Raw genomic sequence first — 13,500 nt, 5'->3', positions numbered from 1 at the left:
CCTTCAAATACAATACTATTGATTGGTTGATACAGTGCATACTGTGTAAGAAGAACCTACATGATCTTCCATCAGATAACTTTCCCGTAGAAGCTGGTCTGCACATCCTGTGTAGCACGTGAAGCTGCCTGACCCAGTTCAGTTGACTAATGAAATATTCACTAGGTTGTGTGAAGCGTTGTTCATGCCTTTTGTTAGCCCACTAACCTATAAAAGTACATTTCCAGCCATCCAGATGGCTTCCTGAGGGAAGTGATCGTCTGAGCAGTGAAGCGCAACATAGAAAACAAGATGAATGTGAACTTTTTACGCATGTTCCACTCATAAAGCTGTATTATATGATGTTTATGAAGAACTACAAGTTTGCACTGAAATGGAAAAAAGTTGAGAGAGTGTTCCTGTGTCATGTGTTTCACCCTTGGCTCAGCACACAAGCATATAGTGTCATAACAGAATTACACTGAATAAATGTGAGCCTGTATGGGAGTGTATCTATTCTGATCTATTTGGAGACCTCTATATCTATGACCTACTGCTGTTTGTATGATAATAATAAACGTACTTCCAAAAACAAACCATATTTCTCTGGGGGAAATCTTCCTCATGGCTAAAAAGAAGCTCAGTGGCTCTATTTTAAGAAAGCTGAGCAGCTGCTGCCCTCCACAGTTTCATATAGTAAATCTTTTTTAAAAGTATATTTTTTGGCCTTTATGGCTTTATTGATAGGACAGCAGAGGTGACGGGAAATGGGATGGGGGGGACGACATGCAGCAAAGAGTCACAGCTTGGACTCGAACCCTGGGCCGCTGCAGCGAGGACAAAGCCTCTCTACATGGGACGCCTACTTTACCAACTGAGCTAACAGAGTTTCAGCTTCTCTAATGGAGGCTTTTCTCTCTCATATATGATAGTAAACTCAATATCTTTGGGTTTTGGAGTGCTGGTTGAAAAAAAAAAAGGATTTTGAATATGATATCTTAGAAATTGGAGTGAGAAGGTAGATAATTTTAAATGTGTGTGTGTGTGTGTGTGTGTGTGTATATATATATATATATAAAAACTGCATCAAACTCTTAACTTGTTCGAGGTTGACGATCTATTCATTCTGACCTCACATTTTCTCTTTCTGCCCGTCCAGTGTTACACAGTCCAGCTCTGAGATGACGGAGGAGCACAGAGAGGAAATACTAAAGGTTTGGCTGCTACGTTTTTGCCCTCATCTAAATCTTCCATGTCACATGCATCACATCTTACTACGAGCTGAAACGTGTACATGCATTAAGATGCTATGACAGTGCGGGTGGGTGGGAGGGGGCAGTTGCAGCCTTTAGGCTAAAACGTGCCCTAAATCTTCATCCCCAGCTTTGCTCCAGAAGCAGCATCATGAACGGTCCTGTATCTGAACGATTAAAAGGCTTGGACGTTACATAAGCTGCAGTTTTGCTCATAAACCGAGCGGACGTACTCTAGTCATGGCGGCTGCATGAAAGGAGGATTCTGTCTTGCGTGAATGAGCTGCCCTCTATTTAAACCATCTCTCGCTCACATCACTCCAACTTCCACCGTGTCTTAGTTCGCCTCTCCCTTCCAATCTCAAAGTTGCCACAGCTCGTGTGTTTACCCTCCTCATTCAGAGATCTGAGAGGAAGATAGGAGAGTTGAAGATTGACAGGAGCACAGGAGGAGCGAGAACAGGAGAGAAACTGAAACGAATTTGGGCATGATACACTTCAAGACATTGTAGGTTTGGCTTGGAAATGTTAAGCTTGAGGCGAGTGTTGCCGAAGAAGCTGAACGACTGTGAAACAGACAGGGATTCATTACAAGACAAGAGTGGTAGTGTGTGAAACTGTAGCTGTAATGTAATGTACCCCTGTATCGTGTTATCATCCCGGGAGGGTGAATAGGACAAAACAGTGTATTTAATCGGGTTTAAAGGGCGGGTGGCGTGAAGCAAAGAGGACTTGTTCATTTCAGGAACAGTCTTGAGGAACTTTCAATTTCCATAACTTCATATTTTATTATGCTCTTCATTTTAACAACCTACAACTGCTGTTATCTTGTAGTTTTATATTTGTAACTTCCTTTCTTCCTCTATTTTGCTTTCTTCACTCTTCTCAGGACCTAGGTGAAGAGAACCTTGAGGGAGGTGTGGAGTTGAGCTTGCCTGCCAGGTCTGCAGGCTTGACGGCGCAGCTGCAGGCGCTGAGGAAAGCTCTCTACCACAAGTATGTCCAAGAAGTAGCAGCTCTCCAAGAGCAGCATAACAGGGAGCTGAGGAGACTAAGGGAAGAAAGGGAACCGGAGCGTAAGGAAGATAGAAGAGAGGAGGAGCAGGATCTGAACGGTATTAACGGGGCTGGAAGCTCAATCAGGAGCCTCAGGGGAGCTGGGCAGGTCGTGCCGGAAGAGAGACAAGACTGGGAGAGAGTGGAGGAGGAAGTTGCCAAGGTAGGTGATCATATATTTTCTGTTCTCATACAACCCGTCTGTCCAGTCAGATTCAAATAAATTTGCAACAGAAGGCAATTGCATTCAGTCTGATATTGGATGAATTAATAATCGGATGAATTAGTGATCAAATATGCTGGTTCAAGCTTAAAAATTATGAATATTTGCTTGTTATCTTAGTCTTGTGTGGTAGTAAACTAAAAATGTTTACATTAAAATGAGTTGCAGTCTGCATGTTGGACAAACCAAGACATTTAAAGATGTCATCTGAGCTCCGGGGAAGTGCAGTTTCACTTTAGTCTAAAGTTTTATGGCCTAAACGATTAGTCGTAAGGAGAAAGTAATCAGCAGAATAATTTATAATTAAAATGGATACAGTACATTGAAACCTGTTTGAATATGAGAACACAAATAGAAGAGAAGAACCACAGTCTTATTCTGTAAAATTGCTAAAAATATTGTAACAGCACTCTATCAAACACAGTATTAAGACGCATCATCTTTGGATATTTTCTGACAGGCCATAGTTCAGATGTCCGTGGAGTTTGCACAGCAGACTGAGCTGGCTAGAATCAACAAGCGAGCCTGCCAGAGGTGCACCTCCATGCAGACCCAGTCAGACGAAGAGGAGCTGGAGGAGAGGGAGAACAATGAGCAGACTAGAGCTTCACCCAGCTCGGGCGCCTGGCTGGAGGAGGTTGAGAAGGAGAGACTGGAGAGGGAGCTGGAGGAGAGGAACGCTGAGATCAGAAAGTTAAAAAAAGAGCTGCAGAAATCAGGACCTAAACAGGTTGGTATCATTATCTGTGTTGATTCACTCTCCACACTTCAATTCATCTGAGGGAGTTCATAACTGCTGCGTCATTAATTTTCAGATGCACTGTGTCGCAGTGCAGGTGTTGCATCGATTACTCCAGCCTTGATTATTCATCCTTGTGCTAATATTAATAGTGTTTGTAACTGCTAACAGTGATTTCGTTTCAATACTACAATTAATACTGTGGGTGAAGCAGATTTATCTTGTTGTGTTTGTGGAGGATCCAAATGTTAAACTTTGCAGCAACATGTTTGTGAAATTGGCAGCAACATTTATACACTATGTGTAGAGTGGGATGTTGTGATATTTTTTCTGTTGTGATGAATGTTTGGTATTCAGCACATTTCCCACTGAGATTTTGTGGATAGGCTTACAGCTCTTCTAGCCTCCTATCATATAATATTAATTAACCAATGTTTAACCAAAAAGCCAAACCATTAATTTGGTTTTTCAAGTACAGTACCTGCATGTCTTTTTATGCCCAAAGTAGCACAGAAACATGTGGAACGATATGTGCAGACACAAATCCTTACTCTCCTCTAAACTGAGGGATAGAGTGATTGATTGAAGTTAAGAACAACAAAATGAAAGGCAGAAAACCTAAACAGCTAATTCAACGACAAATACGACAATTCTCAAATAACAACAGTTTACATGTTCGTGAAGAAGTAGGAAGAAGTATACACTTGTGAAATCCTACTTGCCTAGGTTACAGCATCCTAATTATTTTTTTTTTTTACTCTTATACACAGTAAATTTGTGATTTTAGTCTAATATTACTCACGTAAGGGACTAACATTCATTGAAACAGCTCTTTTGATAATCACACACAACTGCTACAAATCTCAGAGGAAAAATCATTTGTCAGTATCTCTCACAACAGTTTCAAAGATTTCACAAGAAGCGTATTTGTTTATCCACTACTGACAAAATGTACTTTCTTGATTGTGCATACTCTCTTGTCTGTCTACTTTGCATACACTGACTGATGTTGATTTGAGATTATTTCTTTAAATCGCTCCTCCTCGCCTTGAAGAGCTAGTCCCAGTGCCTGCTAGGCTTTCACTTACCATTTATTGCATGATTAGGCTTTAACCGTGTGATCGCAGTGGCTGTCAGGTTCAGTTTTCTTTGTGAGATGAGTTGCGCCGACACAGTGATTCAAAGGATAAGCTAGTTTGAAAAAGTTATTTAGCTTTTGTAATTGGCTCTGATGAGGTTTAATGTTGAGAGCTCAGTTTTGATAATGAGAAAAATGTCTCTGTACCTTTTCTTACAATGCTTAATGCAGATGTTTAGATGCATTATGTTATTTTCTCTTAAATTCTCCTGAGTTATCTACAGTAATGTCTGCAAAAACTACTGTTGCTCCAACAGAAATCACCATGGTGAACATACTTTAGTCATGCACATCACACGCACTCAGTGTTCATCATGTGCACACGAAGTCCATGTGTCATGTGATGCTTGGTTGTATTTTATTGATCATGTGAGGCAGGAAAGGGTGAAAGTAAGTTGTAGGAGCGATGGTTTAAAATAATGAGACTGTGTAATAATGAGACTCAGCAACGCTAATTGTTATTTAATTTGAAGAACATTTAGGTTTCAAACAGAAATCTTTTGTGTTTCCATCACACATTAACACTAGGTCTTCAAATAAAAAAAACATTTACTACACAAAGCAGCACAATATTTTCATTTTCATTCAAGGAAATAAATGGGTTTGAACAACATCAAATATATAGTTATATTAATAACTTAAAATGAAAATATTTTGACAAATGTTAAGAATTATGCAGTCAGGCTAAGTTCATGTGACACCTTTATTTTGTGTCAGATGTGCTCATAATTTTTAGTTTTGTGTCTGTACCCTTTCATAGTGAGCTATTATTACTAATACTCCCAAACCCCCAAGGCCCAAAATAAGGATAAAGCTCTGGATTTTAACGTCCGACATTGAAGGTTTCAGTTCTTAAGTTTAAAAAACAAGCTAAGCGATGGGATAACAAACTATTATTAAAAGAAAATTAATGTTTGTAATCGCTATTTTAAGACAAGTTAGCGCTCTCTGTTTGTGTGCAGTTTAATGTTAAATTGTTTAACATTTTAACCAATATTATAGCGCTATAAAGAGTTGTTGTTTTTAAACATGTCACAGACTCAGACTTAATTTAAACTTTAATACCACATTCATTCATCTTAAAATCTGTTGAAATATGTAGAAAAATATATTATTATAGATGAGATTGTATATTTATATGTATTTATAACATGTATAATATGTTACGTACTATTATTATTATTATTATATATATTAAATACATGCAAATGTATGTACATTGTAATGGCAAAAAGATATTTCAGTGAAATGTAGTTATCGCAAAATAAAGTAGAACACAGTTACCAGAAGTGTGAACATTTCTGTCTCAAAACAGACATTTGATTAGTCTGATCTGTGTGTGTGAAGCACTTTATGTTGTCTGTTACTCAGGAAACTGTCTGAAGAAGTGATTGTTTGACTGAGATCAGTGTTAATCTCGCTCATCTGTATTCTCTGCACAGTGCAGTCTGTCTGAGAGTGAAGTGAAATGCTTGTATTTCTGCTGGTCACCCAGTAGGTGGGGCTATCACCCCAGGCAGTGTTGTGCCTCAGGTGCACCTGTTGCCATAGCAGCACAAAGATACTAGTGTTTCTCTCGGCTCCAAGAGAGTTAGAAGTGCGTCTTTGTGTTTGTGTGTGTGCTCGTACAAGGGCAGTGTGTGTATGTGCGCCTCGCTGCACTTATTTGAATACACTTTTACTGATGGTCGCAAACACAGCCACGCTGTCGCTTGCTGTCCAGAGTTTTTAGGAGTCTGTTTATCCGGCTGCAACTTTGCAATGACGGGGCTGCTGTCTGTCTTTTCTCTCCTGCCCGTACAGGCCTTAAAGAAGAGAGGAGACACTCAAGAAGAAGCTGAGGAAGAGGAAGATCCCGGGGGGACGAGAATAAAGCTCGCTGGTGGAGGCAAATCGTCATCGCAGGATGATGGAGAGTTCTCCGAGGACGCTGAAAGGTAGCGAGAGAAACTGTATTCATGGTCCCCAATAATAATGAAGTTTGTGCAAAGATGCTCCACAAAGTAGAACTTTCTTAAACTCTCTAGCTTTTTATTCAGTTGATTCTTCATGATTAGCTGTTGTGTTTGTTTGTGTTAGAGCTGAATCCAAAGTAGACTCAATTTTAGTAATCAGCTTGTTAATAACATAATCATTTTGCTGCTTTCAGGAACATTCTTCGTCAGGCCAACGAGAAACTCAGTCAGGTTCTGGTGGAGGTCCTGAAGACTACAGCAGCAGCAGAGGAAACGATGGGCCTCCACATGCAGAGTCTGTCTGCTTCCAGTGGAGAGCAGCAGGCTACAACACCCCACTCCACTACACAGAGAGCTACCTGGCAGAGTGTTAACACACAGCCCGCCAGACCTGAAGGCAAGTAACATCAGGTCTAAATAATAAGTAATGCAGTTGTCTGTGTTTGGGCAACATGTGGGCAACAGCACACCCACCCAAATATGTTGGTTCAGATGTTGATAGTTACCTGGAGGAGAAAATAAATCTCTGTTTCACCATTGTAGCTGCACTTCCCAAATACAGTTTGTTGCATTTATAGAGCTTAGAATCAGTTTGTATTTATTACGTCTTGATAACCAAAACATTTGGCGTAAATCTGTTTTAAAACACATTTGTTGGAGTTTTGATATCTGTTTTTAATTGACAACTTGAGCCACAACACAACAGAAAGTGTTGATGCCACATCCAGAGTGCAGCTGGCAGCCATGACTGCAAGTTAAGCTAACTCCCTCTGCTGCTAATACAGTGCACCATGACTACATGATGCTGTTGCATGAACAAAGAGTTCATCCTCCTTTTTTTCTTCATCCAGCATTGAGTTGTGTCTCTATGATTCGAAAAATGTGAACAGTTGTTGTAGACAAATTCAGCTTGATCACATGCAAATAGCAGCATTGTCAGTAAGTCCTGTTCTGTAATTCAGATGTCAGCAAACTGGATCAAAGTTACCTGCCCCTTGAATGGTTCATTATAACTTAAGGTGGTGACTCCATGGGAGCTAAAAACAACAAAGTCTCATCTTAACATGCTAATCCTAATACTTAGTACCTCATTACAAAACCGTAGCTGCTCATATCAACCACTAAACAACAGTGTAACTAACTGACAGATAATGGATCAATAGCCCAATCTGTCTTTAGGCTGTTTATATCTTTTTTTCTATTTCTTTTAAAAAGATGAATCCAAAAATGTGTGACCACAATGATATTTAGTATTTTGCTGGTTTCATTAGGGGTCTTAATGATGTCTGTTCTTAGTTTCAGCACCTTCCTCTACATACTTTAAAGTATTATCACAGTAATACATCTAGAAATAGAAAATTGACCGTCACCCTGTGGGGCAAATTACATAAATCGTACAGTAACTCAACAACGGATTTCATATTACACGTGACGTCTCTTTGTATGTCTGTTCTCGTGCCAAGCTGCAAGTAGATCATCATTGCTGGTATAATCACATTCTTGCATGCAAATGATGGTTTCTGTTAGTGAAATTGTGTGCGAGACAGTTTGTTTGTGCAGCCGTGGCAACTCTTCTCTAATCTAATCATGTGTCTTAATGTAAATAACTTTCAAATGACATTCAGCAGCGACATGTCATGAAAACACACTAATAGTGCCTAATACAAAGGTGCAAATGTAGCCCACTTTTAGTATCAACACTTTTTTTGCCTGTATAATATAATCTGATATGCCATTTTTGGTTTGATCAGTTTTTTCTGTCCTGACAAAATAGGACATCAGATTATGAATAAAATGGGTCCATATGATTTATTGTGTCTGACCATAAACAATGATGCTATAGTGAATTCAAATCCCTTAATATTCTGGTGAAAAGATTACTATCTTGACCTGGCTTTAACATTGTTCCTACATTAAAACATTTTCATGATAAGAAATCTACACAGTGTAAAGTTTGATCCATACTGCCACCTGCTGCCGTCATAAAATATTTCATTGGATGATGCAGTTTTCGTGATGTCATAAAACTAGCTTAAAGGCACAGTTGAGTCAGCGTTGTTTACTCATTTGACCTGGAAGATGTGTGCGCCTACCCCCTTATTATAGTTATATATTTAGCGCTGCTTTGCATCCTGTCATGAATATAAACAACACGACTAGCATTATTTAGCGGTTGTTCTTGTCCTACACTAACCCTCACAGCAATTTATTTTGTTGTGCAAGCTTCAAATGGTTTGTGAAGCTGATTATTTACTGTCCTTGCAATATTTTACATGATTATGCTGATTACTCTCTCACAGTATCTTGGTTTTGAGTGAACTTTAAATCTGTTGACAGTGTAATGTGCATCAGGTTTATGTGTGATGTTTCTAATCTCTGTTCTTCGTATCACACCAGGTCACTCTGCAGAGAGTTTCCAGGGCAGCGAGACCAGCGCAGACGATGTGAGTTTGTGGTCTGGAGAGGCGGAGGCTGACGAGGGTCTGGAAGTGTCCCAGGAGATGATGGAAAGCCTGCTGCTGGGAGCGGGGACACAGCTGGAGAACGAGGAATATCTGATGGGCATCAGCAAACGACTCCAAACTGCTCTGGAGAAGATGTTGATGGCCATCAGCGACACCACCAACCAGGTACAGACCAGTGGTACTAATGCACCATTGTCCACATGTGTCTTACTGAATGTGGCGCTTCTGCTCGCAAAGAAACTCTTCTTGTTTAATTGTATGAGGAAAACTATATTTTGTTTTCTCAAAACTAGTTGCAATTCTTTCTTTCTCTTTCTCTTAAGTACTCTGCCATATAAATGCAAACCGATAGTCATGCTGTACAATTTTATTTAAACCTGACATGAGTTAGCCTTGTACCAGACCTCCTAATCGACACCCACATCTGAGATGTGTACAGTGACTCAGACTGACAGTACAAATAAAGTTATGTTTAATACGATTGAAATAGAAAATGAAAATATGAAGTAAAAAAATGACTGAGCAATTATCAGGCTACACATAAAGTGCAAAAGTAGTTACTTTTATGTAACGTATATATATATGTATTCTTTAACTTTTGCTTAATGCTTAAAGTTACACTATGCAAGTTTTTTACAAGACCATAAACAAAAATGAGACAGAGGTCTTGGTACATGAAAAAGAAGTTTGCACAAGCTAACATGAGCTTTAGATGTTCTTTAAAGCCATATCGTTACGTTTGTATTTGTTAGCTCCAGAGCAAAACAGGCTTGTATTTTGAGCCATGGTGGGGTGAGAAGAAAAACACCATTGCCCACCTAGAAGTCCGACAGTAAGAGACTAAAAAACTATAAAGAAAAATTGTGCCAAACTACCTCTTGGCTGGGAGCAGTTGTCAGGTACCCAGCGGTATTAATCCCCTCATTAAACTCTCTGCAACAAAGCAAACTTGCATATTTCCCAATATGTTAAGCTCATTTTATTAAAGTCATCTTAAGTCAGAAAAGTTTCCTGATTTACGAAGATTAGGATAATATAATCAAAGACTAAATGACTGAACCAGCCAGAATCTGACCAAACATTTGTTGCCAACTTTCTATGCTTTTTTTTTTAATGTGGATCTCTAGTTTGTAGTCCTTGCCAAGGGGAACGTGCTCTTTCAGGTTGAAATATCAGAAGAATCCTTCATGAACAGTCCTGCATGTGTTCGTGCCTAAAAATCAACAGATGAACAGAAAGCTCTAGTGACACATTTAGGCTTTGTCAAAACATTTAAATACCCACACTCGACACTGTTAACCCCCTCTGTGGGTTTCTACGCCTGTTCATGGAAGCATAATGGGGATGAGACTGCAGAATGTGGCCAGCAACAAAGTTGGCCTGTCTAGAATTCACACACAAAAGAGCTGCCTCATTCCCAGTGGTTGCCCACAGATACGAGCTGTATTTACACTGAGCTTTTGTCTGGTCGATCAGCCAATCGTAGTCTCAGTTGGACACAACAACTCCACCCCTCCCTCGGGCTGTCCGTGTAGCTGTGTCCAGTGTCAGCCCACAGAGACGGGGCCAGTTTAACTAGGCCAGTGAATGTGTTACTGTAACTGACTGCACGGCACATCTTCCCGTTGGCTGAAATTCATGCGTTACTCACGCTGAGATGAGTTTTATCTTGGAGATCTAAAAATAGCTTGAAAGAAATTTCAGGCCGAGCATCACTGTTGTTTAGCATCCATCCACACCACAGAGTGCACGATGGCTGAATGTAAAGTGTTGAATCATTTATGTGTTTGTGGGTTTTAAAGCTTACGTTCGTCAAATTTAAGTGTCATTATGATGGTAAAGAAAAGAACTGAAATGATAATCAATCAGTGGTCTAAAAAATGATTGTGAGGGGCGAAAATGCCATAAAATTCACCAGTTTCATCTTGATAAACGAATTAAATATTTGTTGGTTTTCTTTGTCTTCTGTTATAGTAGGTTGTAGACTATTTGTTGGCCAAAACAAGTAACTACATCCTCCATTAAAACATTTTACACTTTTTTCTGGCATTTGATAGACCAAATAAATAATGAATTAGTCAATGAAATACTAAAAAATTGAATATATAAATAATAGTAAGCACTGTTGCAACAGTGGCAAGTTTACAGACATTAGTCAGTTAAAACTGATTTTAACTTATCGTTATTTTCAACAGCATTTTGAACTTTTATATTTTTAGCTTTTCCAAAAAATGAAAGGATGTTTTGCTGCCTTTTTATGTTTACCAGAAGTCTACCAACATCTTTAAGGCAAAACATTTGCATGCATGTTACTCAAAGCTCGAGTTGATGTTGACCATCAATCAAAATACAAGAAATAAACACTGAATCTGAGAAGAAAATGACCTAATGCTACTTAAACTATCTTGCTGCATGGACAGATAATCTAACTTGCAGCAAGATAATTAAACCTGACATGAAATAAGTCGATTCAGTCTTGTAATAAGAAGGCTCTGATTATTGTCCAAAGGTTCAAAATAAGTGGAAAATGCTGTTTTAGATTAAATTAAATGAGACCCACTCTATTTGTTTTACAAGCAGATTACTTGTTACACAGTTTACATCTCATCCAAGTACACACATTTAACAGCACAATAAACGTGTAATCAACAAACCCTCTAATGGTTTGTTCAATGATTTTCCTGCGCCTATTGATCTGATCTACATTAATCTTGTCTGTGCGCGGTGCTGGATCACCATGTCTTGCCTGTGAATCGGTCGTCGTGAACGGAGATTGATGTAACGAGCCGGTCAGGAATGTTAAGTGTCTTTGTTGTGCTGCTGCTGTAAATAATTTGCCCGTGGAAGGTGTTTGCTCACTCATTGCTCACTCCCATTATGAGCCGGTGAGACGTGGAAATTGTTCGTGTGCAGTCAGTATGACAGTAGGTGGGACCAAGAGGCGGCACGTCAGGATGCCTTAATTGTTTTTTTCTGCTGTTACATAGGGAGGGAAGCCAGTTTGACAACTTTTTGCTGGAAGGGCGGGTGTTGTCTGTGGGTTATTTGTGCGTGTGGTGATCTATTTGCAAGCCTACCTGTCCCAGTGGCTCTAAAGATCGGAGCCACACCTGCTCTCCTCCCACTTTTGCTGAACAGTATCCTGCTGTGAGCGATCAGTGTAGGAAGTGGAAGAAGATCCATGCCTCTGCCCTGGAAGTCTGGGATTTAATCTTATTTTTGCGTAGACAGAGCTAAAGTGAGCGTATCAGTGACAGTAGCCTGCGTAGGGTGAGTAGACCTCATCTGACAGGAGAGAGCACCGGCTACAGTGAGTAACATTGTGGTGCGATCATGGGAGCATGCGTGGAGAGGGAATGACAGCAGTCCAAGAAGGAAGTAAAAAGGAAAGAGCGAAACATCTAAGCGCTGTCATTTAACCCTCGCCTGTCTGCCGCTTGGACTAAACAATTAAAAGGGGCCCCTGGGAGGCTTCCCTGCGGGTCGGGGTTGCTACGGCCGCGTAGTATTGTTAATGAATCTCCAGAGAGAGAGAGGGAAAGAGAGAGAGCAGAGAGAGAGAGAGAGAGAGGAGAGCAAGCCCGAAGCTGACGTGGGGGTGTGAGCTTCACTGAGCGGCATGATATGGTTTTCCTGTGAGCAAAGCAGGTCAGAGAGAACAGAGAGAGACTGGGTTGATCTTCAGAGAGGACAAGAAGAGAAGAAATGCTTGCCTCTGTGTTTACATACCTCCTGTGGACATGTTCAGGAATGCTGGACCAAGCTGTGACTTCAACCTGCTGCCGAGGATGACACTTTTTTGGCGCGACTTTGACAGATGATTTTCTCTCACAATACTTACCTGGACTTGTTCTACCTCACTGGGCAGAATGTGATTGAGATGACGTGAATGTCACCCTCCTCAGATCTTGTTTACTCTTCTTCTGTGTGCGGCAAACGCATAGAAACTGTTGCTTGGAGCCATCCACAACACTGCTTCATCCCCCACTGGACTTGACTCTCATTTCCACGGCTCAGCCTGACGGATCATGGCAAATGGAGACCTGGTTTGATGCGTCAAGAAAAGCACCTCCTACATAACAAGTTCTCCCTTCATCATGGATTCCTACCGCTCGTACTGGAACTCCAGCATGCAGAGCACGGCCTGGGTGGAGGGGGCAGACCAGGATGTGTACGAGGTTGAATCTCGGGTACCCCTTCCCCGACCTTTCCCAATTTGCGGCACCTTGACCGAGAAAAACGCTGTGGTGGTGCAGACACAAATATCGCATATCAATCACAGGACTAATGGTCACCTTCTTAAGGTTATCTCCAAAATCTCCCTGCCCACTCCTCCATATACAGTAAGTTTACACCTGGTTGACTCACTGTGTCTGACAGTCTTTAAATTATACAGAATGATTGGGTCTGTACATTGCCTGGAGAGAACTGTGCTGATTAATATTGTATAAGGACATTTTCACAGCCTGTTTTTAAGTAGTTCAGGTCTGTACATGCAGATGTACTCCAAGTCAAACTTCATTCCATGTTCAACCACAGGCGGTCTACAGTATCTGCGCTTTTTTTTTTGAAACAGTAGGTGAAAGATTATACGATTGGCAGAGTCACGTTACCACTTCCTGACTCCCATCATTTTACAATAAGACCTTTGCTCAGGGAGATATGGAAATATGTGGGAAGTAACTGTGAGGT

At 40.5% G+C, this 13,500-nt stretch overlaps 1 protein-coding gene across 5 annotated transcripts in view; it reads left to right on the top strand.

The window, feature by feature from the left end:
* The window catches only part of akap9 (A kinase (PRKA) anchor protein 9), a 66,472-nt gene that overhangs the window by 26,833 nt on the left and 26,139 nt on the right, over positions 1 to 13,500 (top strand). For all 5 annotated transcript variants that reach the window (XM_084378836.1, XM_084378835.1, XM_084378837.1 and 2 more), the window contains 6 exons: positions 1,139 to 1,193; positions 2,122 to 2,451; positions 2,972 to 3,241; positions 6,192 to 6,325; positions 6,538 to 6,740; positions 8,741 to 8,973. In XM_084378836.1, the coding sequence (XP_084234962.1) occupies positions 1,139 to 1,193; positions 2,122 to 2,451; positions 2,972 to 3,241; positions 6,192 to 6,325; positions 6,538 to 6,740; positions 8,741 to 8,973 (1,225 nt within the window). The remainder of the gene's footprint in view (positions 1 to 1,138; positions 1,194 to 2,121; positions 2,452 to 2,971; positions 3,242 to 6,191; positions 6,326 to 6,537; positions 6,741 to 8,740; positions 8,974 to 13,500) is intronic.

Source organism: Pagrus pagrus (genome assembly GCF_965226575.1).
Source record: "Pagrus pagrus genome assembly, chromosome: 17".
NCBI classification, from domain to species: Eukaryota; Metazoa; Chordata; class Actinopteri; order Spariformes; family Sparidae; genus Pagrus; species Pagrus pagrus.
Note: the sequence above shows the minus strand (reverse complement) of the source record. Positions and strands in the feature narration are given on the sequence as shown.